At 31.9% G+C, this 25,632-nt stretch overlaps 1 protein-coding gene across 2 annotated transcripts; it reads right to left on the bottom strand.

Annotated features, from left to right (window-relative positions):
• Window positions 1-1,143: 1,143 nt before the first annotated feature.
• On the bottom strand, window positions 1,144-24,660 carry lpin1b (lipin 1b). 2 transcript variants are annotated; one of them, XM_073852876.1, is made up of 20 exons: window positions 24,524-24,660; window positions 17,205-17,405; window positions 17,020-17,115; window positions 14,015-14,229; window positions 13,097-13,183; window positions 12,800-12,914; window positions 12,426-12,666; window positions 12,241-12,334; window positions 10,831-10,991; window positions 10,621-10,714; window positions 10,461-10,530; window positions 8,631-8,723; window positions 8,481-8,536; window positions 8,257-8,392; window positions 6,871-7,019; window positions 5,130-5,216; window positions 4,895-5,047; window positions 3,434-3,548; window positions 3,140-3,243; window positions 1,144-1,569 (listed from the first exon to the last, which is right to left on the bottom strand). In XM_073852876.1, the coding sequence occupies exons 1-20, from the start codon at window positions 24,602-24,604 to the stop codon at window positions 1,413-1,415; spliced, it is 2,505 nt and encodes an 834-aa protein (XP_073708977.1). In that variant the 5' UTR covers window positions 24,605-24,660; the 3' UTR covers window positions 1,144-1,412. The 2 variants fall into 2 exon arrangements, with proteins under 2 accessions (XP_073708977.1, XP_073708978.1); XM_073852877.1 differs by lacking the exon at window positions 24,524-24,660 and adding an exon at window positions 21,262-21,653.
• Window positions 24,661-25,632: the final 972 nt, after the last annotated feature.

The raw sequence follows: 25,632 nt of genomic DNA, 5'->3' as shown, positions 1-25,632 counted from the left end.
CCGACCGACACTCGGACCGAAGCTCGTGCACCAATGAGCGCGCGCACCGCGGGAACGCCTCCCGTCGCGTGACCTGTTACCCCCAATAATCTCTAGGTCTTTAATCTATCTGTGTCAAAGATTATCGGAGTTCAATAAAAGTTCATGTTAAATATTAAATTTTTTTTTTTTTACAAAAATTACACTGAATGATCAGCTTTAAACATGTTTTAGCAGATTATAGTTTGTGTTTGAAGTAATATGTGGAATAATTTCAGCACCAGTATAAAATGAAAAGTGATAAACATTTACTGTCCGTAACCCTGATATATTAATTTATGAATAAATGAGCGAAACTGAAGCATTAAATCTGAATGCCAGTATATTTGTTATAGTTTTATTGAAGAGCAAAATGAATTTCCACATGAGAATCTGATCTACTGCTCTTTCACTGAAAGAATATCAGAAAATCAAACACTCAATACAATCATATCTTTCTTTGGAACAAATGGCTGAAAATCATTTTCAATAGAAGGCAAAAACCTAGTTATATCAACAACATCATGCTACACATTCAGCATATTTTTATGCTAAATCCATCTCAAATAATAAATATGAAAATTGCCAAAACCCACTGAAACCCTATTTAAAATGGAATAAACCCAAACAGTGTTTATGATTATCAATTCATAAGAAAATATGACAGCATATCATTTTTCAGTAACACAGTTAAAAACAACAAGTGCTTGTTAAAAACACACGAAGGCAGGAATATCAGAATACAGCTGTCATATGACCGCTTTTAAATAAACAGACAGAAATAATAATACTTAGCACACCTGCAAAACGTTAAAAGTATAAAGAAATATAACATTTTCAATATTTTCTCCAACAAACCTAAAGCATTACTGTGTTTCATTTCTCTGAGAATGAGTAAATTTCAGAAAAAGAAATGTCTGGGTCAAGTGTATTTTGCAAAAGTTATGCTAACTGTAATAAAAAATAATAAATAAAGATGTTTAATTGTCACAGTGCAAAAAAACATTATGCAAATGACTGATTTTGTGGTGAACATTTTAAATGATGTGACATTATTCAGTAACATTCAGTCTGACTTTGTTGAAATATATATCAACAAACTAACTTGTAACTATCCTGATATGACAGATTGATCTTGCAGTACAGTAACAGATTGCCACAATCAAAACTGAAAAAGTCAAAATCGAATTTTTACAAATCTACTATCAATATACTCTAAATCACGGTCATGTGAAGACTTCTTTGAATAAAAGTGCAGGTTTTTTTTCAGAGGTCCAGACCCACACATGTATTTTGTGTGTGATTTTCATATAATTGCACTGATTGTTCAGTTTTGGATTTTCAGCTTGTCTTTCTGTATTCTGTGCAGTTTATGTGATGTTCAGTGCAGCTGTTCAGCGAGTGGTGTTCACTATCTGTCCGTCCACATGAGGGAGCTGTTCTCTCCAGAAGGTGAACTGGCTGAAGGTGTCACTGCAGGGGAAATCACATGATCCTCTGCGCTTCAGGAGCGGGAAGATGTGATCCACCACCTCACCTAGACGCACGTACCTGCACAGGTAAAGCAGAGTTGACTCAATGCAGCTAACTTAAATACATTTATCAGTAGCATGACAGTTCAGCTCTTTAAAAAAAAAAAAAAAAACAATGCAATGTTTCCAGGAACACTAGTGTATTTCCAGTGCAAGAATCTTGACAACATTTGTGTTCATTCTTATAATTTCCGGGCTGATAGGTGAAATATTTGGCTGATATCTAAATTAATACTGCTTGTATGTATCTTTACCACTTATTAGCTTTAGTTTGTCAAAATATTGCACCCTTCCTGCTTAGTAAGTCCTTTTCTTTATGATTTAACAGCTTCCATATGATTTTTCCCACGCATAAATTAACAGAAAAATGTATTCAGTTGTACGTAACCATGCAATCTATGTTGTTGTTTACATTTAAGTATTGCCAATACAGCTGTGCCATGATGCAAGTGCAAAGCCTCTATAGAACCAAACCTCTGTAAACGGCCCTTAGTGATTTTTTTTTTTTTTTTTTTTTGGACACTTCATTCAAATGAAGCATTTCAAAAATTGTTTCCCTGATTAATTTTCTGGCAACACAACACTCATTTATAATCACATAATTTACAACATTTTCTTAGTATTCCTCCAAAATAAGGAACTGAAATGTTGAGGTTTTGAAAAGTTTGAGAGTTTAAACGTTTCAGTGAAAATGAAGTTTACATCAGTCATATATTTCTGTCTTTATTTTTTTATTATTAGTTAAATCAAATAATAATAATTTCAATAAACAAATAAAACAAAATATGACATACACTGCCTTTAAAATTCCTACTGATCCCAAACCTTTGAATGTATTTTAAAGAATTCTTTTCTGCTCATCAAGGCTGCATTTACTTGATCAAAAATACAGAAAAAATTGTAATACTGCGAAATATTATTACAGTTTAAAATAATGGTTTTCTATTTGAATATATTTTTAAAATATAATTTATTCCTGTGATGCAAAGCTGAATTTTCAGCATCATTACTCCAGCATTCGGTGTCACATTGTGCTGCTTAATATTTTGTTAGAACCTGTGATTCTTTTTTCAGGATTCAGTAATAAATAAAAAGTTCAAAAGAACAGCATTTACTCAAAATAGAATCTTTTCTAACAATATAAGTCTTTGCTATCACTTTTTAATCAATTTATTACATCCTTGGTGAATAAAAGTATTGCTTTCTTTCAAAAAAAGAAAAGAAAAATGTACTAACCAAAAACGTTTAAATGGCTTTTTATTTTAAGTAAATGCTGTTCTTTTTAACTTTTTATTTATTAAATAATCCTAAAAAGAGTATCACAGGTATTTACAAAACATTAAGCAGCACAACTGTTTTAAACATTGATAATAAATCAGCATATTAGAATGATTTCTGAAGGATCATGTGACACTGAAGACTAGAGTAATGATGCTGAAAATTCAGCTTTGCATTACAAGAATAAATTACATTTTAAAATATATTCACATAGAAAACAGTTACTTTACACTTTACACTTTTTTTGGGATTTTTGATCAAATAAATGCAGCCTTGGTGAACATTAAAAACTTTTTGAATTTAAAACTTACGATGAGATGTTGGTTTTTGCATGTTCCTGGATCAGTTCTCCTTTAGGATTGACAGTGAAGATTCTGTTTAAGGGAACACCCACCTCCTTATAGGAGAAAACATCCTACAGACAGAAAAAACAGGGTGATTACAAACCTACACATCATACAGATCACCTACAGGCATCTTTATTAGATATGCAAATGAGTTAGCAATAAATATTTTTAAAATGGCTAACATGCTGAACAATTATCCAATATTATACTGCATAAATGCATTTCTTGCAATCTCATCGTCTGTCTGTGTTTACTCACAGTGTCTCTGTTCCCAAATGCTGCGTAGAAGGGCTCAGTGTTTGGGAGGAAGAGATTTTTAATGTCTGTCAAACACGCCACCTTAAACTTCTCCGGCCTCTTCTCAATCACCTCCCTGAAAAACAGAGATAGATATGCTATAATCTTAAGGAACAACATTTCTGACACCTTCCAGTGTCCCTTAAATTTGTTATGCTGGTTTCAAATAACAGGGTATCTGCAGGGTTTTTAACTGTATATCCATGCAGAACAAATCTATACAATGTCAAAATAAATCATGCATCTCAAATTATTTTTATTTTGAATTGATTACATGAAAATATAAAATATATAATTTCAGATATACACTACCAGTCAAAAGTTTGTGAACAGTAAGATTTATTATATTTTTTAAAGAAGTTTCTTCTGCTCACCAAGCCTGCATTTATTTGATTGAAAAAGTACAGAAAAAACTGTACAATTTGGAAATATTGTTTACCATTTAAAATAACTAATTTCTATTTGAATATATTTTAAACTGTAATTTACTTCTGTGATCAAAGCTAAATCAGCATCCAGTCTTTAGTGTCACATGATCCTTCAGAAATCATTCTAATATGCTGATTTGCTGCTCAAACATTTATTCTTATATTATTATTATCAATATTTAAAATGTAGATTTTTTTCAGGATTCTTAGATGAATTGTAAGATCCAAAGATCCAAAGCTTTTGTAACATTATTCACTATATAATTCAAAAGCTTGAAGTCAGTAAATTAAGTCAGTAAATAAATATTATAATTTTTTTGGACCGAATTTATAGAAATTTTATTTAGCAAGGATGCTTTAAATTGATCAAAAGTGATGATTGACACATTTATAATGTTACAGCAGAGTTCTATTTCAGATAAATGCTGTTTTTCTGAACTTTCTATTCATCAAACAAACCTGAAAAAAAAATCTACTCAGCTGTCAACATAATAATACATGCTTTTTGAGCAGCAAATCAGAATATTATAATGATTTCTAAAGGATCGTGTGACTGGAGTAATGATGCTAAAAATTCAACTTTGAAATCACAGGAATAAATTACATTTTAAAATATATTCAAATAGATAACGGATATTTTAAATAGTAAAATTATTTCAAAATTGTACTGTTTTTGCTATACTTTAGATCAAATAAATGCAGGCTTGGTGAGCAAAAGAGACTTCTTTAGAAAACATTAAAAATCTTACTGTTCACAAACTTTTGACCGGTAGTGTGTGGTGAATCGAACCAGTGTGTGTGAGTATGCACTGTAAAAAAAATATTTTGAAGTTGTAAATAATATTGAACACAAGAACGTACTTTTTTTAGTCTTTCTACTTAAAAACTTCACATTTAATTCAATGTGTCTTTTGTGATTATTTGTGAAATTTACTTGCAATTAATTTAGTTTCAATGAAAATTCAACAATATTTTTTTCAGTGTGTATAATCACCTGTGCAGTGCTGATAGCAGGCTGCTGGGACTCAGTAAAACAGGTCCCTGTGGTAACATGGTTCCTCTCTCATTGACCCAGTGCAGGTAACCCCGCGTCATGTTAGCCATACCGATCGCCCTCGCCGAGCAGTACAGAAACTTATAACCGTTCCTGTGAAAATACACAGATGCATTTCACTCTTCATCCTGCTGACATATCAGAGAATCAGAGAAAGTATTCTGTGGTCTCTTACTGGCTGATATTGTGATACAAGCTTGCAATGCCCTGATGGGTCCAGTCTTTACCCAACGTTGGTAGAATGTGCCCCAGCTTATCTGACCTGCGAAAGAAGAACTTGAACGTTACGCAAGCAGATACAGTTGAGGTCAAGAGTTACATACACCTTGCAGAATTTACAAAATGTTAATTATTTTACCAAAATGCATGTCATTTTTTATTTAGTACTGACCTGAATAAGATATTTTTACATAAAAACATTTACATACAGTCCAGGAAGAAAAAACACACTGAGGACAACTGAGGGACTCATATGCAACTATTACAGAAGGTTCAAACACTCACTGATGCTTCAGAAGGAAACACAATGCATTAAGAGCCGGGGGTTGAAAACTTTTGGAATGTGAAGATCAGGGTAAATTGAACTTATTTTGTTTTTTGGGAAACATGTAACTATCTTCTGCAGCTTCTAAATGAAAAAAATAGATATTTAGACCAGTGTTGTTTTTGACAACCATCTTAGATTTAGTCTTAGTCTTAGTCTTTTGGACTAAAATGGTTATTAGTTTTAGTCAAATTTTAGTCACTTCTATATGTGATAGTTTTAGTCCAATTTTAGTCGACGAAAAGTCAAGAAGGTTTTAGTCTAGTTTTAGTCGACGAAAAGTCAAAAAGGTTTTAGTCTAGTTTTAGTCAAAAAAAGGGGAAAAGTAGTCTTTTAACAAATTAATGTAGGTCAGTAAGTATTTTGCTGTTGGGTAGTGTCACTTATAAGTTGTGAAAATAGCAGATCTATAGTTCAACACAATGTGAGCTTCCGGATCGACTATTTTCACCAATAATTACAATAATGAAGGAATGTTTTAGAACATAAAAGACAAACAAGGATGGAATGCTAAAACGGCTTGCCATACTAGTATAGCAAAGAGCATTTAATGCTAAAACGGCTTGCCATAGCGGCAGGTACTTTTTTCGGTTTTAATTGGCATGCACAATAAGCGGAAATGTCATGCATTTTAAACGTCTGACGGACCACCCACTAACATTTTCGTCTATTCTCGTCTCGTCAACGAAAACTCACACACGTCTCGTCATGTTTTAGTCATCAACGAGCCATTTTTATCTCGTCATCGTCTCGTTTTCGTCATGGAAAAAAGTGGCGTCAACGAAATGATTTCGTCATCGTCATCGTTGACGAAAACAACACTGATTTAGACAAATTAGGAAAAATGTACACATCTTCTTCATTCTGTTCAAAAGTTTTCACCCCTGGCTCTTAATGCATTGTTTTTCCTTCTGAAGCATCAGTGAGTGTTTGAACCTTCTGTAATAGTTGCATATGAGTCCCTCAGTTGTCCTCAGTGTGAAAAGATGCATCTCAAAATCATACAGTCATTGTTGGAGAGGGTTCAAATACACCAAAGAATTTGTGGGAGCTGGATTGTTCTGAAGAACAGTGGGCAGTGAAGAACTGTTCAGAACCAACAAGGGACTCATGAAATATTAAACAAAAAAAAAAAACAGCTGTGGATCATTCAGGTAACAGCACAGTATTAAGAATCAAGTGTATGTAAACTTTTGAACTGGGTCATTTTTATTAGTTAAACAATTATTTTCTCTTGTGGACTATATGTAAACGTCTTCCATGTGAAATATCTTATTCAGGTCAGTACTAAATAAAAAATAAATTTAATAAATCAATTTAACATGCATTTTGCATGATCCCTGAGATTGCGATTATGTTCACAATTATGTACCTGGTGATTGTGCCGTCGATGTCCGATATGATGATTTTATCATTCCAGTTCCACAAGTAGATGGTTCCCTCACAGCGACATGTGCCCTGATACTGAGTCGTCACACTAAACAAGACGTCGTTAGGACCGTCCTTTAGCTGCAGACTGACCTACAGCAGACAAACAATACACAGTTCTAAAAAAGCCCTTTTCTGGAAAGGCTGAATCATTCTAGTGAATTGGTTCATTTGAATAATTCATTGATTCAAGTTCTGCATGGAATTCCAGGCTTCTGTTTTGTAGTGAAATATTTAGCTAAATGACGTATTATATTTTGACATAAATGACATAAATATTTTTTATTTAATTACACCACCAGTCAAAAGTTTTTGGACAGTGAGATTATTTACAACTTCAAAAAATATTTTTTTACAGTGCATACTCACACACACTGGTTCGATTCACTCTACACTACCAGTCAAAAGTTTGTGAACAGTAAGATTTTTAATGTTTTTTTAAAGAAGTCTCTTCTGCTCACCAAGCCTGCATTTATTTGATCCAAAGTACAGCAAAAACTGTCCATTTTAAAAATATTTTTTACTTTCCTAGTTTCTATTTGAATATATTTTAAAATGTAATTTATTCATGTGATTTCAATGCTGAATTTTAGCATCATTACTCCAGTCACGGTCCTTCAGAAATCATTCTAATATTCTGATTTGCTGCTCAAAAACATTTATTATTATTATGTTGAAAACAGCTGTGTAGATTTTTTTTGATGTTTCTTTGATAACTAGAAAGTTCAGATGAACAGCATTTATGTAAAATAGCAATCTTTTGTAACATTATAAATGTCTTTATCATCACTTTTGATCAATTTAAAGCATATGTGCTAAACAAGAAGTATAAAAGTATTAATTTCTATCATTTCTTTTCCAAAAAAATTTACTTAACTGTCTTAAATAATCTTAAATAATAATGATAAAAATGTTTCTTGAACAGCAAATCAGCATATTAGAATATTAGAATGATTTCTGAAGGATCAAGTGACACTGAAGACGGAAGTAATGATGCTGAAAATTTAGCTTTGAAATCACAGGAATAAATTACACTTTAAAATATATTCAAATAGAAAGCAGTTATTTTAAATAGTAAAAATATTTCACTATATTACTGCTTTTGCTGTAGAGACTTCTTTAAAAAAAACACTAAAAGTCTTACTGTCAAAAAACTTTTAACTGGTAGTGTATAAAAATATAATTACTTTAATTATAAAACTATAAATATATAAACTATAATTAAAAAAAACATTTTATTGAGGTTTAACCATCTTTAGTTTTAAAATAATCACCTGATGTCCACTTATAAAGTTAGTTTAAGTTTCTTAAGTAAATGTAATATTCTTACGAGTTGTTCTGAAGAGAGGCGGAGTGTTTTCTGATAGGACACGCCCCCTCCTGCAGGGGCGGAGTCTGTGTGAACAGGGACAGGGCTTTGTTTGGCAGTTAAGTCTTCATCGCTAGAGGAGGATTCTTCAGTTCGCCTGTAAACATACGTTTAGGTCAAGCATATGAATGATTACAGACTGCATCATTACAGATTAAATCATTCTTGACTTATCGGATCTGAACCTGTTCTTGATGGTCTCATCTCCAGGAGGACATGTTGAACAACCTGAGACTGAATCCTGCAAACACAAAGGATTCACACTTTAGGACTTCAGAGAAAGTCACAAAACCGTTGAAACAAAGCACATGGTGATCATGTGTATATCTGAGTACCGGTTTGGTGCTGTTTGCTCTTCCTCGCCATGAAAACCACCATCTTCCTTGGTTTCTGGGCATCTTCTCCTTCATTAGTCTCTCTATGGTGGCCTGTGAGGGACATGCGCACAGGCGTAATGCTCAATAACTGAAAAACTCTCAAAAAAGTCTCAGAAGCCACTAAGAATCAAACAAATGTTGGACTCTCATGCAGGGAAAAGGATTGATAGAAACTAGTGCAACGAACTGAGGATGGAAAGAAATTAAGCAGACGACAGAAGACAAACTCCAACACAGAACACACACGATCGAGCCTTGCAAACTAAAACACACACACACACACACACACACACACACACACAGGACAAGAAAACAGATGGAAAAACTTGATCACACGTCACTGTGAGTCATCTTACATATGTAAATGTGTTAAAAATACAAGCTTCTTATACACTGCCATTTAAAAGTCTCTAATGTTTATAAAGATAAATACAGAAAATACAGTAAAAACAGTAATATTGTGAAATATTATTACAATTTAAAATAAGTGTTTTCTATTTGAAAATATTTTACAATGTAATTTATTCCTGTGATTTTAAAGCAGAATTTTTTAGCACCATTACTCCAGTATTCAGTGTTGCACGATCTTTTAGAAAGAATTATTATATGCTGATTTGCTGCTCAAGAAACATTTATTATTATTATTATCAATGTTGAAAACAGTTGTGCTGCTTTATATTTTTGTGAAAACTTTGAAACTTTTTTTTAATTCTTTGATGAATAGAAAGTTCAAAAGAATGCAATTTAATTTGAATAGAAATATTTTGTAACATTATAAATGTCTTTACTGTCACTTTTGATCATTTTAATGTTTTTTTTATTTATTATTAAGTATTTATATGTTAAAAAAAAAACTTACAAATCCCCAAAATGTAAATAGTGTACATGCATTAAAAGAAATGTTTATTTAATAGATTTTTATGTTTATTCTTTTGTTATTTATCTAACAAATCTCAAAATGAATACCCATTTTTATAATGCTTTAGTTTTTAGTGCTTTATTTTTAATATACACTACCAGTCTTTTTTTTTTTTGGACAGTAAGATATTTTTTTAAAGAAGTCTCTTCTAAAAAAAATTGAAAATATTTTTACTATTTAAAATAACTGTTTTCTATTTGAATATATGTTAAAATGTAATTTATTCCTGTGGTTTCAAAGCTAAATTTTTAGCATCATTACTCCTTCAGAAACCATCATAATATTCTGATTTGCTTGTCAAAAAATATTTATTAATATTAATATGTTAAAAACAGCTGAGTACATTTTTTAGGGTTTCTTTAATGAATAGAAAGTTCAGAGGAACAACACTTATCTAAAACAGAAATCTTTTGTAACATTATAAATGTCTTCATCACTTCTGATCAATTTAAAGCAATGATGCTGAAAATTCAGCTTTGCGTCACAGGAATAAATTACATTTTAAAATATATTCAAATAGAAAGTATTCATTTTAAATAGTAAAAATATTACTAATTATTAATAATTATTATTATTAATAATAATATTACTGCTTTTGCTGTACTTTGGATAAAAAAAAAACAGGCTTGGTGAGCAGAAGAGACTTTAAAAAATATTTAAAATCTTACTAACCAAAAACTTTTGACCTTTTGGTAATGAATTTCAAATACTTATATCTCAGCAAAATATTGTCCTATCCCAACAAACCAAACATCAATGGAAAGCTTATTTATTTAGCTTTCAGATGAAGAAATGACCCTTATGACTGGTTTTGTGGTCCAGGGTCACTTGTAATACTCCAGCACTTATGTGTAAGAGTGTGTGTTTACCTTAGGAAGTGGTTTCTGGAAGGCTTGCATAGCCAACATAATAGGAGCAGCGGTGCTCCAGTTATAATACCTGCACAGATAAAAGGAAACAAATATAGCAGCTGTTATTTTAGTCTAAAACAAATGAGATGAGAATCGATAACAGTAATGCGACACTCACTTCGAGCCGATCTTCACCACCAGATTAGGGTCATCAATGATGGACGGATTATCAGCAAACTGCTGAAATGACACAGACTTCTGCTGGAAATGCTCTGAGAGGGACAAGAAATCAATAATGATGCATAAGCAAGCAGTGAATGTAACGGACATGAATGCTTAATGAATGCATTTCAAGCATGTATGAGCAGTGCTGATTGAGTCTGTGCACCTTTAGTGATCTCTCTGTTTTCTGTGAGTCCTCCACACAGAGAGATGGCCATTGAGGGCAGGTCGTAACTGTCCACGCCGCTGTCAGCTCCAGAGCTGCACATGGACTGAGGAGACACGGTCACACTGCGGAGTCCGTTCTCAACGCAACGCTCTGAACCACTGAGAAAACACACAAAATACCGTCTTTTATTGTTGCCATATGCAATCTTAGCCATTTTAGCATGTACAGTATGTCACAAAAGTGAATGCACCCCTCACATTTCAGCAGCCATTTCAACCATTTATCTTCTCAAGGGACAGTACTATAGAAATGAAACCCACCACCATGCTTGACTGTAGGCAAGACACAATTTTCTTGGTACTCCTCACCAAGGAATCGCCACACATGCTGAACACCATCTGAGCCAAACAAGTTTATCTTCTAGTCTCATCAGACCACAGGACATGGTTCCAGTAATTCATGCTCTTGGTTGTCTTCAGCAAACTGTTTGCGGACTTTCTTGTGAGCCAGCTTCAGATGAGGCTTCCTTCTGGGACGACGCCTATGCAAACCGACTTGTTGCAGTGTGCGACGTATGGTCTGAGCACTGAGAAGCTGACCTTCTACTTCTGCAACCTTTAAAGCAATGCTGGCAGCACTAAAGTGTCTGTTTTTTGAAGCCAGGTTCTGCATGTGACGCACAGAACGAGTGCTCAGCTTCATGAATAGGACATGTGGCTTTGCATGGTTAAACAACATACTGCTGTTATCACTTAGGGTGTACTCACTTTTGTTGACAGCTATTGTGACAATAATGGCTGTATGTTGAGTTATTTTCAGAGGACAGTAAATCTATACTGCTATACAAGTTGTACATTGACCACTCTAATATATATCCAAGTTTCATTTCTATAGTATTGTCCCTTGAGAAGATACTAAAATGGTTGCTGAAATGTGAGGGGTGTACTCACTTTTGTGAGATACTGTGTATACAGTCAAACCAAAATTTATTCAGACACCTTCAACAATTCTCACATTATCACAGTTTATTTACTATATATCACAGTAATGGTAATTAAACATGAGAACTCAGAGTTAAACTGTCAGAACAAATTAATCTTGATAATGTCAGATAGAACTGATAGAAAGGTATATAATACATTTCCTCAAAAGCCTAATGCATCACATTTGATAGATACCCACATGATTTTTCCAAAAAATGATGTATGAATAATCAAGTAAACTTAAGATGCTTCAGTAAGAGTAACAGTGTCTTGAAATATTAATAGCAATATAAGCCTTTTCTTACATTTACTTAATAAAATCATTAGAATATTTAAAACTAGATCAATAATTTCAGACTATTATTTCATATGTCTTTACAGGATTAACACAGCCTTAACAAGAGATAACATTATGACAACACACCTTTTAGGGAAGTAAAGTGCCGCCACTTCTGGCTCCAGATCTTTTATATCGTCCAAATACACGCCGTCAGAACCCAGATGGCGGCTTTTCTTATCTGCATGAGAACATTGGAATCAGTATGAATTATATCACACACAAAAACAAGGCTAGCTGAATTTTTAACCAAAAAAACAATGACAAACAACCTTTTCTTTTAGAAGGGGAATCAGTTTTATTTTGCGGGCGGGGTCCATTATTTGCTCCTCCTTCCTCAACCTCTTCCTGCTCCTTCGCTCCGTTTGATTGGCTGTCAGCGTGTAACGTTCTGTTTCTGTCATGGCCATGGGTGGCCGTCTCAGGGATGACTCTGAAATGTGTGTTGTCAGAAATCGGGATTGACAGTGGGCACGCAGGCAGGACGTTTGGTTTCGTGGGCAGAAATGACGGCTGTAAATACACAATTTTGTTATGGGGTAAGCTTGAGTTTAATATATGAGGGGTATTTTGAATCACATGGATGTTATAGTTGCTGTTAGTTGGGTAAATGTGTCAATGAGTTGGTTTTTAGGATGATTCTGACCTTGGCGGCTTGTGGTAACTCCCCCCAGGACCACAACATGGCCGAATCCTCCTGCTGATCTTTGCAAAGCAGCTCAGAGTCACTTTTAGGGGAGCAGGGACGAGACACATTTGGACTGGAGAGAGAAAAAACAGGTGCTTTTAGTGCACAAACCAGACTTTTATATGCAAAACATATCAATTCCATGCTAATAAAGCTAAAGTATTAAAGAGAGAGTGCTGACAGAGACTACTTGGCAGTATTTTTATCATTAGCAGAAAAAACATTTCTTTTGCAGTGAATAGTGGCACGTGTGACCTGTGAACAGGACTCCATTCTCCATCTGAACGAGCATGAATTGTGTTTTGTTTGTTTCCACTGGACGAACCTCCATTCATCAGATCTCTATACATAGAAACACACACAAGAAGACACCATGTTGAGCAATATAGTTTAAAAAACTATAAATTATATATATTACTGGTCAAAAGTTTAGAATAATTATGATTTTGAAATGAAAATAAGTCTTTAAGGCTGCATTTATTTAATCAAAAATACAGTCAAATTTCAAATAAACATACAATACCAGTCAAAAGTTTTTGATTTTTTTTTTTTCGTTTTTGATTTTGACTTAATTATCAAAATATTTTGACTTTATTCTTGTCATTTCCACTTCATTCTTGTAATTTCAACTCTATTCTTGTAATAATGTAAAAATGTAAAATATTTTTTCTATTTAAAACAGCTGTTTTCTATGTGAATATATTTCAATATGTATTTTATTCCTGTGATTTCAAAGCTGAATTTTTAGCATCATTACTCCAGTCACATGATCCTTCAGAAATCATTCTAATATTCTGATTTGCTGCTCAAAAACATTTATTATTATTATTATTATTATTATTATTATTATTATTATGTTGAAAACAGCTGAGTAGAATTATATTGCTAAAAATCTTACTGCTCAAAAACTTTTGACTGGTAATGTATTTTAAATGTAATTTATTCCTGTGATGCAAAGCTGAATTTTCATCATCATTACGCCAGTCTTCAGTGTCACATGATCCTTCAGAAATCATTCTAATATGCTGATTATTATAATAATATATACATTTTTATAATGGTATACATATACATGTATACCATTATATTATATATAATGTTATATATGTACCATTATATATAATGGTATATATATGTTTGTGCTCTGAGAATGGCTTAAAGGGGTCAGCTGACCTGTTCTGATCAGGCTGCTCGCTGTCATTGATGTCAATATTGAACAGTTCTTCCTCTGAAAACTCCACACTCTCCTCCCTCTTCACATCCTCCATTCTGCACTTCCTTCTCCTCTTCCTCCTCTTCTTCATCAACCCATTCTCACTGCTGGAGCCCATAAGAAGCCCCCCGTCGGACGGAATGGGAGATGTAGCCAGGTAAGATGGAATCACCTCCTGTAAGGAATTACAGAGAGAAAGTTAACACGAGACATTGTCAAACAACTGTGTATACTGTAAACGCAGTTTACTATCAACAGTCATTTGTTTTGGCTCTGAATGTGGTCATGTAACTTTATAGTGTAAATGTTAACTGCAGTGTAAGAATCTGCAGTGTTAAACAAGAACAAAACAGAAGAAATGAGGAAAATAAGACTGTGGGAATAAAAAGAGGATGTGCACTCAGCCGGTCTCAAAACCAAAAAGTCTGATTCTTATAAACAAAACAGCTTCTTTCTTTTCGAAAAGAATGTCAAATTCACAGAGGTCTCAATGCACTTATTTAGTTTATTTAATATGATCTTTTCTTCAGCATGTTAAAAAATAAAAAAAATCTAAGATTGTGTGAATAAAATCGCAATATTACGAGAATAAAGTCGAAATTACGAGAATAAAGTCGTAATGTTGCGAGAATAAAGTCAAAATATTTGGGGAATAAAGTCAAAATTATGTGAATAAAATTGCAATATTATAAGAATAAAGTCTAAATATTTGGGGAATAAAGTCTAAATATTTGGGGAATAAAGTCTAAATATTTGGGGAATAAAGTCGAAATTATGTGAATAAAATCGCAATATTACGAGAATAAAGTTGAAATTATGAAAATAAAGTCACAATATTACGAGAATAAAGTCGAAATTACGAGAATAAAGTCGCAATATTGCGAGAATAAACTCGAAATATTTGGGGAATAAAGTCGAAATTATGTGAATAAAATTGCAAAATTACGAGAATAAAGTCGAAATTATGAGAATAAAGTTGAAATATTGCGAGAAAAAGTTGAAATATTGCGAGAATAAAGTCGCAATATTGCGAGAATAAAGTCGAAATATTTGGAGAATAAAGTCAAAATTATGTGAATAAAATCGCAATATTATAAGAATAAAGTCGAAATTATGAGAATAAAGTCTAAATATTTGGGGAATAAAGTCTAAATATTTGGGGAATAAAGTCGAAATTATGTGAATAAAATCGCAATATTACGAGAATAAAGTTGAAATTATGAAAATAAAGTCGCAATATTACGAGAATAAAGTCGAAATTACGAGAATAAAGTCGCAATATTGCGAGAATAAAGTCAAAATATTTAGGGAATAAAGTTGAAATATTTGGGGAATAAAATCGAAATTATGTGAATAAAATCGCAAAATTACGAGAATAAAGTTGAAATTATGAGAATAAAGTTTAAATATTGCAAGAAAAAGTTTAAATATTACGAGAATAAAGTCACAATATTTGGGGAATAAAGTCAAAATTATGTGAATAAAATCGCAATATTACGAGAATAAAGTCGAAATTACAAGAATAAAGTCGTAATGTTGCGAGAATAAAGTCAAAATATTTGGGGAATAAAGTCGAAATTATGAGAATAAAGTCTAAATATTTGGGGAATAAAGTCTAAATATTTGGGGAATAAAGTCTAAATATTTGGGGAATAAAGTCGAAATTATGTGAATAAAATCGCAATATTACGAGAATAAAGTTGAAATTATGAAAATAAAGTCGCAATATTACGAGAATAAAGTCGAAATTATGAGAATAAAGTCGCAATATTGCGAGAATAAAGTCAAAATATTTGGGGAATAAAGTCGAAATTATGAGAATAAAGTCTAAATATTTAGGGAATAAAGTCGAAATATTTGGGGAATAAAATCGAAATTATGTGAATAAAATCGCAAAATTACGAGAATAAAGTCGAAATTATGAGAATAAAGTTGAAATATTGCAAGAAAAAGTTTAAATATTACGAGAATAAAGTCACAATATTTGGGGAATAAAGTCAAAATTATGTGAATAAAATCGCAATATTACGAGAATAAAGTCGAAATTACAAGAATAAAGTCGTAATGTTGCGAGAATAAAGTCAAAATATTTGGGGAATAAAGTCGAAATTATGAGAATAAAGTCTAAATATTTGGGGAATAAAGTCTAAATATTTGGGGAATAAAGTCGAAATTATGAGAATAAAGTCTAAATATTTGGGGAATAAAGACTAAATATTTGGGGAATAAAGTCGAAATTATGTGAATAAAATATTACGAGAATAAAGTTGAAATTATTAAAATAAAGTCGCAATATTACGAGAATAAAGTCGAAATTACAAGAATAAAGTCGCAATATTTGGGGAATAAAGTCGAAATATTTGGGGAATAAAATCGAAATTATGTGAATAAAATTGCAAAATTATGAGAATAAAGTCGAAATATTACGAAACATTATAAAATGTTTTGTATCTCAAAACATATTTAAATTTATTCCCAAAATATTCTTGTCATTTTAGATTTTTTCATTTTTTTTACGTGGCACTAAAACGCCATCATACTTTTCTGTTTCAAAATACTGTTCTATTCTACAAATAAGCTTCGTTCTTAAATCACTGTACTGTTACTTTTTAGGATTTTAGAACTTTGAATATTTTGAAAATATTCTAAATTCTAAATTGTGTTCCAGAATCCATGCTCTGATCTGTTCCAGAATGCTGCTCTGTTCTAGAAAGCTGGATTAAGATCACAGCAGGATCAAAGTAGTCCTTGAGCATGTGAAATTACTTAACACCTATGCAGCTTTACATTTATGGAATCAAGAGCTGTTATGTTTAGATCCTCTACCGGTCAAATGTCTTTGCGCTTCACAGGTCAGAAGTCACCAAATTTGAGCTTGTGTTTTCAGGTCTCCAGTGCTTAATATGAATAGAAATTAATGCTGAGCAAAATGTAATGGCTTGTATGTTTCTCCGATGTTCTGCACCTGATCATCTTCTGTCTCCTTGACAAAGAACGCTTCTCCGTTCTCGCCCAACTTCATGTGTAAATCCACAGGTTCCCCATTAATCTCAATGTCCACCTGATTGTCAGTGAAAGAGAAGAGAACCAGATCAACCAGATATCATAGAGAGGTCAGAAGTCATATGTCATCTCAAATGTACTGCTCACCACTTTCTCTCGTGATCTCAAGACACCCATCTTTCCGAAGCGCACGTGAAATGGAGAGCAGACCAGAGCTCCATCTGGCTGCCGGACAACGATGACATCTATGCAGCCGGACAGCGTGGCGGGATTCAGACCTCTGTAGAGCTCCTTCACCTGCACGAACACCTGCCCCGCCAACTGGCCCACGTAATTCATGGTCTGAGTCTAAATGAAGAATTGAAAAGTACATTATGAAATATGGTCAGTATGACCTTTGTGAAATGGAGTGTGCTTTTTTTTTAGATGAGTTCCTTCATGGAAACAGATTTAGAAATCACTTGCTCACCAATAGATCCTCAGGAGTGAATAGGTGCCGTCAGAATGAGAGTCCAAACAGCTGATAAAAACATCAAAATAATGTGATTGTGAAGCCAAAAGCTGCATGTTTGTAAGAAACAAATCCATCATTAAGGCTTTTTAACCAATGCTTCCAAAATAGTCCATAATCCATAATAACACTTCCTTTAGTGAGAATGTTTTTCCTCTGTTGTCCCCTCACATCAAAATCCACCCACATATTTGCTTGATCTGTGCATATTTCACCTCATTCTCCTGATTCAAAGCAAGTTGGCTTTTTTTATTGGAAGAAGCAAAATTATGAATACAAGACATATTTTATTGCTGAAAGCTGAAATTTGAAGTTAAACGTCTTAATGATGGATTTGTTTCTTACAAACATGCAGCTTTTGGCTTGTTAAGACATTAATTGATTGACTGGAGTGGTGTGGATTATTTGTGGATTATTGTGATGTTTTATTAGCTGTTTGGATTTATTCATTCTGACGGCACCCATTCACTGCAGATGAGCCATTGGTGAGCAAGTGATGCAATGCTACATTTCTCCAAATCTGATGAAGAAACAAACTCATCTACAACTCGGATGGCTTGAAGGTGAGGACATTTTCAGTAAATTTTCTTTTTTGGGTGAAATATTCCTTTATTCAGATATACAGTACATAGAATAAGGACGTTTTTGACACAAACCAGCATGCAACCAACCAAAACACCCTTTAAATATTCTAGTATATTATACATTGTGTATATAGTACACTACCAGTCAAACGTTTTTGAACAGTAAGATTTTTATTGATTTTTAAAGAAGCCTTTTCTGCTCACCAACCTGTATTTATTTGATACAAAGTAGAGCAAAAACTGTACAAATTTCGAAATATTTTTACCACTTATAATAACTGTTTTCTATTTGAAAATATTACAAATGTAATTTATTCCTGTGATTTTTAAGCTGAATTTTTAGCATCATTACTCCAGTCTTTAGTGTCACATGATCCTTCAAGAATCATTAAAATATTCTGATTTGCTGCTCAGAAAACATTTATTATTATTATTATGTTGAAAACAGCTGAGTATAATTTTTTCAGGTTTCTTAAATGTTTTTATAATCACTTTTGATCAATTTAAAGCATCATTGCTATAATTTCTTTCCCCCAAAAAAGGTAATATTGACTCCAAGCTTTATCAAGAATATAATATAGAATATAGAATAAAGTCTAAATATTTTGAGAATAAAGTCGAAATATTACGAGAATAAAGTCTGAATATTATGAGAGTAAAGTCTAAATATTTTTGGAATAAAGTTGAAATATTTCAAGAATAAAGTCGAAAATTACGAGAATAAAGTCAAAATATTTTAAATTTATTCTAAAAACATTTTAACTTTATTCTCGAAATATTTTGACTTTATTGTTATAATTTCGACTTTATGTACTCAACTGTTTTAAATATTGATAATATTAATAATAAAAAATGTTTTTTTGAACAGCAAATCAGCATATTAGAATGATTTCTGAAGGATCATGTGACACTGATGACTGGAATAATGATGCTGAAAATTCAGCTTTGATATCACAGGAATAAATTTAATTTAAAAATATATTCAAGAAGAAACCCGTTATTTTAAATAGCAAAAATATTTCTGTATTTTGCATCAAATAAATGCAGGCTTGGTGAGCAGACAAGACTTCTTTAAAAACATTAAAAATCTTACTGTACAAAAACTTTTGACTGGTAATGTATATAATAAACAACATCAAATGCTAATTCATATCAAAGGCAAATTCTGACAACACACATCTTTTTGAAAAAGCAATGCAGTTTTTTTTCACTCTGCACACTGCTTTGTTTATCAGATACCCTCGCAAGCAGAAATGAAATATTGATTTTCTATCATAATCTCCTGAAGGTCATGTCAGTATATCACTGTACAAGCAGGAATTCTGTCACCAGTTACTTCCGTACTTGATCAAATAGACGTGATGCTTTTATCAAATACTGTCTGGACAATATGAAACTCTCACTCCTCAGCTGATCACGAAGGTCAACGATCTGACCGTAACGTACATGTTTACAGATGCTATGAAAGACCATCTGTCTGTCAAACGCCACAGGATCAGGTTTCAGAATCTGTTCTGTACTTAGATTCACAATGTCAGTGTGAGATTATCGCTGCTGTACTCCTCCTGGTGTCATATTCCTCCATAAGTGAATAACGTCAGACCCAGACACGCTAACGGAGTTAAGAGAACAGATGAATCCAGAAATATCCAGACAGGAGGACCATAAAGACATCGGCTAAGTGAACCCTTAAGTGGAGTCAATGCAAAAATGAGTCCTAGACCGAGAATTGGTCACATTATTCAAAACAGTTGTTCACATGCAAAAAGGACAAAGAAAGGGAGACAGAACGTTGAAGAAGAAAGTACAATCTGCCAGAATATATTTTAAGCGAGAGCAGTTACTTGTATTCAATAATTAAAATGAAATTATTAAAAATATTAAATTATATTATAACATTATTATAAAATTATAATTAAAATATACACTACCAGTCAAAAGTTTTTGAACAGTAAGATTTTTAATGTCACAAGGTCTGCATTTTTTTTATCCAAAGTACAGCAAAAACTGAAATTCTGAAATATTTTTACTATTTAAAAATAACTGTTTTCTATTTGAATATATCTTAAAATGTAATTTATTCCTGAATTTTTAGCATCATTACTTTAGTCACATGATCTTTCAGAAAGCATTCTAATATGCTGATTTACTGTTTAACAAACATTTATTAATAATATTAAAAGTTGAGTACATTTTTTTCAGGATTCTTTGATGAATAAAAAGATCCAAAGTTCAGTATTTATCCAAATTAAAAAGCTTTTGTAAGATTATACACTATACCATTCAAAAACTTGGAGTAAGTTTACATTTTTTTTCTGAGGGGAAAGAAATGATAAATTAATACTTTTATTTAGCAAAGATGCTTTACAAAAGATTTCTATTTCAGATAAATGCTGTTCTTCTAAACTTTCTATCCATCAAAAAAAAAAAATGAAAAAATACTCATCATAACAATAACAAATGTTTTCTGAGCAGCAAATCAGAATATTAAAATGATCTCTGAAGGATCGTGTGACTAGAGTAATGAGGCTAAAAATTCAGCTTTGAAATCACAGGACTAAATTACATTTGAAAACATATTCAAATAGAAAAACATATTTTAAATAGTAAAAAATATTTCAAAATTTTACAGTTTTCGCCGTGCTTTGGATCAAATAAATGCAGGCTTGGCGAGACATTATAAATCTTACTGTTCAAAAACTTTTGACTGGTAGTGTACATTACGTAATAATTATATATAGGCTACTATTATATATAATAATATAAATGTATATAGTTTTGATTATAGTATTATTTATTTGTCTTAAAATTGTAGGCATGTATATTCGACAGATAACTTAAAAGAAAGTTGTGATTCAGGAAAGATATGAACACTTTAAATAGATAAAATACCAGCTTTGATAGTGTAAAAGAAAATACTGACTCATCAACAGCTGTCATAATATGTGTCACGTAATCAGAGTGAATATGAAAACAATGTTTACAGACATCACTTAAGAATATCAACATCATAATTTCCTTTCACATCCCAAAATACAGTTCCAATAGATTGCTGTATTTTACATACACAACACACTAGGTTAGATTACATGTATAAAGTCTCTCTCACCTCTAGTAAACCCCCGTTCAGCACATCATGTTTTCAGAAGAGTGAAGGACAAACAATAACATTCATACATTCATGTTCTCGCTTTCGTGTGTCAGCGGACGATGTGAGTGACGTCACGTACGCAAAGGAAAAAAAAAAAACAGCTGAGAAAAGATGCCGATCAGCAAATCGAGGAAAATGACTTTTTCCTTTCTTCCCCTCAGGTCACTTTCATATTCACTCACGCTTTTAAATTTAAAATCGCCTCCCACGTTTTAAATGACATTAGATCGCCTTCGGTATATGAGTATTTGTGATCATCCTATCGTTAGAAATAGCCAAAGAGAGCGGATAAGTTGTGGGCGGGCGCTGAGAGTTTGTTTTACTCGGGATCTTGCAGGTACCGCTTTGAGTGACAGCTGTGAGGTGATCCTGCTGGCCAATCAGCGCGCAGCTTTCTTGACACACAGCGGCGGCTGTGAGGTGATTGTTTTGACCAATCAGCGCGCAGTTCTCATCGTTCCGAGTGGCTCTAGTAAGGTGATCGTCTTGTCCAATCAGTGAGCCGCTTTCAACTGACGTTCAACGTCTGCTGTTTTTAGCGTTTTTGTATGTCGAAAGATTAATCACGTAGGCAACGTAATTAACTAGTAAATTAATATAATAATATAGCATGTACTTTCTGTAATTATAAAAAGGGTTCGCCGCTGTAAATGTTAATTTTACACTGAAAGACATTAGTAGCTATATTAAAACATCAAATATATTTTATTTTTAAGTTATATTTTTATTAATTATATTCACCCCAGCTGACAAGGGATATTCTCACAACTTTCATAACGTTTTTTTTTTTAAATTAGCCTATATAAATGTAGGTCAAAATGTTCTTAATGTTTATAGAACGTTCTTAGAATATTTAAAATTATTGTTTAAATGATATTGGATGACTAGAATCCTTTAAGAAGCATTTTTGTACCCTTTACATGTTATAATTGTGACCCTGAACCACAAAACCAGTCACAAGGGCAAATTTATACATCATGAAAGCTGAATAAAAAAATAATAAATAAATAAATAAGCTTTCCATTGTGATATGGTTTGTTATAATAGAAAAATACTTGGCTGAGATCCAACTATTGAGAGAAAATTTGGAATTTTAGGGTGCAAAAAAATCTAAATATTGAGAAAATCGCCTTTAAAGTTGTCCAGATGAAGTTCTTAGCAATGCATATTACTAATCAAAAATTAGGTTTTGATATTTACGGTAGGAAATTGACCAAATATGTTCATGGAACATGATCTTAATATCCTAATGATTGTTGGCATAAGCAAAAAATCTATAATTTTGACCCCTACAATGTATTTTTGGCTATTGCTACAAATATACCCGTGCTGTTTAAGATTGGTTTTGTGGTCCAGGGTCACAATTGTGACAAATTCAACTATAAGCACATTTCAGATCTGCTATTTAAAGCTGGAAATCTTTTGAAGTCTTCCTTATCTTATTTTGTCAATAAAGTTCTGCAGTAATTTAATAAGTAGTCAGTCTCCAGTTCAAAGAAGTGATATTATGATAAACAAAAAAGTCCCCAAAACCATTTCTGTTCACCAGACAGATTAGAGATTTGCATGTGAACAAAAGTGTGAGGGACAGCAAGCAGACAGAGAGAGAAAGAGGAAACAGAGATTGGTTTCCTGAGGTTTTGAGTCATGCTACAATTCGCTCACGTGTTTGTGCTTTACTAACCCACAGTCTAATGGGCGAAACAGTCCAGCTGAGTTGTGCTTTGACTCTGTTATGCATGTTTTTCCAGTCTGTCTGCCTTATTAATTTGCTTACAGGGTTTAAGATAGACTTCAGATGTCTTAAAACGCCCTAATTCGCTCTTCCACAAATTAAGGCCTAAAAACATCTTGAATCAGAGCAGAAAGTCATGGCATAGTCATGGCATTAAATGTTGAACGCACTTCAAAAAAAATCATCCTCAGCATTTTTGTCTTGCTTTTTAATTCAAATATCTAAACATCATTAAATTGAGATGCATTCACTTGAGACATGAAAAAATATTTAATTGTAATATTTTAAAAAAGGATTTATTGAATTATTTTTAATGCATGAGTTTGAGCAGAGATGTAATGTTATTTTAGTATCGCTGACATCCAATTGTAGTTCTTATTAATAATTTTCTGTTTTAATTTTAATTTTGGTAATTTTGATGTGTAATTTGATCATTTATATATATATATATATATATATATATATATATATATATATATAAATTAAGGCCTAAAACATCTTGAATCAGAGCAGATACCAGTCAAAAGTTTTTAAACTGCAAGATTTTCAGTGTTTTTAAAGAAGTCTCTTCTGCTCGCCAAGCCTGCATTTATTTGATCCAAAGTACAGCAAAAACAGTACAATTTAGAAATATTTTTACTCTTTAAAAATAACTGTTTTCTATTTAAATATATTTTAAAATATAATTTATTCCTGTGATCAAAGCTGAATTTTCAGCATCATTACTTCAGTCACATGATCCTTCAGAAATCTTTCTAATATTCTAATTTGCTGCTCAGAAAACCTTTATTATTATTATTATTATTATTATTATTATTATTATTATTATTATTATTATTATTATTATTATTATTATGTTGAAAACAGCTGAGTAGAATTTTTTCAGGTTTCTTTGCTGAATAGAAAGTTCAGAAGAACAGCATTTATCTGAAATATAAATCTTTTGTAACATAAATGTCTTTAGCATCACTTTTGATCAATTTAAAGTATCCTTGCTAAATAAAAGTAATTAAAAAGGCTTTTGAATAATGTTACAAAAGCTTTTTATTACAGATAAATGGTGATCGTTGGATTTTTCTATTCATTAAAGAATCCTGAAAAACATGTACTCAGCTGTTTTACATATTGATAATAATAATAATAATTGTTTCTTGAGCAGCAAATCAGCATATTAAAATGATTTCTGAAGGATCATGTGACACTGAAGACTGATGTAATTATGCTAAAAATGTAGCTTTGATCACAGGAATAAATTACATTTTAAAATATATTCAAATAGAAAGCAGTTATTTAAAAATAAATGTATTTGGGATCAAATAAATGCAGAAATAGCTCAAATATAAGATACGTTTTCAACTTTTTTTGGTCACTAAATAATTCACATACTTGCATCTGTGTTATTTTTGACAACTTTACTGTTAGTTGTTGTGTCCAGACTTTGGACTGGTGCTATAAACACCAAACAAAACAAAGACAGCAGGTTACCCAGGACCAACTGGAGTCGATGTTTTCTTCTGTGCTCTGGAATTTCAGGTCACTTCCAGTTTCATTCTCATCCCTCTGCATGGCAACCACAGATCCTCTTAGAATCAATTAAAAACTGATTAATAAGCAAAATAAATAAGCAAATGTCGCAGCCGAAGTTAGAAATAACTGCAGACGATCAGAGATCAGATCTGTGTGAGGGGCAGAGACAGTCTTTCTATATTTACCTGCACTACACTGGACTAAACTGTGTGTTTGTGGTAATGTGAGAGGGCCAGATTCATGTGAGACCCTTAAGTTCAGAGTTCAAATACACACACATAAATTAGATTAACCATTCAAAGACACAGAAATCAGCACAAAATAAAAACTAAATAAAAAAATACAAGTAAAAGTAAAATTTTGTATGTATATAAGTGCATGTGCAATATTTTCCCCTGAAGTTAATTTAAATGTCATGATTTTTAAAAATGTATTAAGTTAGTAAGTTTTGTTTTTATATGGTGCATGTGTTAATATAAGTTTTTATTCAGATTTTAAAATCTGAATGTTTTTAAAAACGTACAACAGATTAAGCTTAATCAAAATCCTTATATAATATTGGTTATATAAATAATAATATTAACAAAAAAAAACAATAAAAATAAAAATATGTAATGAATTAATGAAGAACTAACGTTACTTGTAAGCAATTTTCTTTTTCATGTCGATTTCTTTATTTTATTCTATCTTATTTTTATATGGTGCATGTGTTAAAGTTTTTGTTCAGATTCTGAAATCTGAATATCTTCAAAAACGTACAAAGATTAAGCTTAATCAAAATTATTATTTAATATTGGTTATATAAATAATATTATTAACAAAAAACAATAAAAATAAAAATATGTAATGAATTAATGAAGAACTGACGTTACTTATAAGCAATTTTCTTTTTCATGTTGATTTCTTTATTTTATTTTATTTTTATATGGTGCATGTGTTAAAGTTTTTATTCAGATTTAGAAATCTGAATGTCTTTAAAAACGTACAACAGACTAGGCTTAATCAAAATTCTTATATAATATTGGTTATATAAATAATAATATTAACAAAAAAAAACAATAAAAATA

The sequence above is a fragment of the Garra rufa genome, chromosome 13 (genome assembly GCF_049309525.1).
Source record: "Garra rufa chromosome 13, GarRuf1.0, whole genome shotgun sequence".
NCBI classification, from domain to species: Eukaryota; Metazoa; Chordata; class Actinopteri; order Cypriniformes; family Cyprinidae; genus Garra; species Garra rufa.
This window is presented reverse-complemented; position numbering and strand designations above follow the sequence as displayed.

Coding starts and splice junctions, on each gene's coding strand:
- lpin1b (XM_073852876.1), bottom strand. CDS start 24,604: ATGCAGAGGGATGAGAATGAAACTGGAAGTGACCTGAAATTCCAGAGC. Junction 10,531..10,620: donor GTGGTGAAGATCGGCTCGAA/GTGAGTGTCGCA, acceptor TTATCTGTGCAG/GTATTATAACTGGAGCACCG. Junction 7,020..8,256: donor GCCTCTCTTCAGAACAACTC/GTAAGAATATTA, acceptor TGTCTGCTGTAG/GTCAGTCTGCAGCTAAAGGA.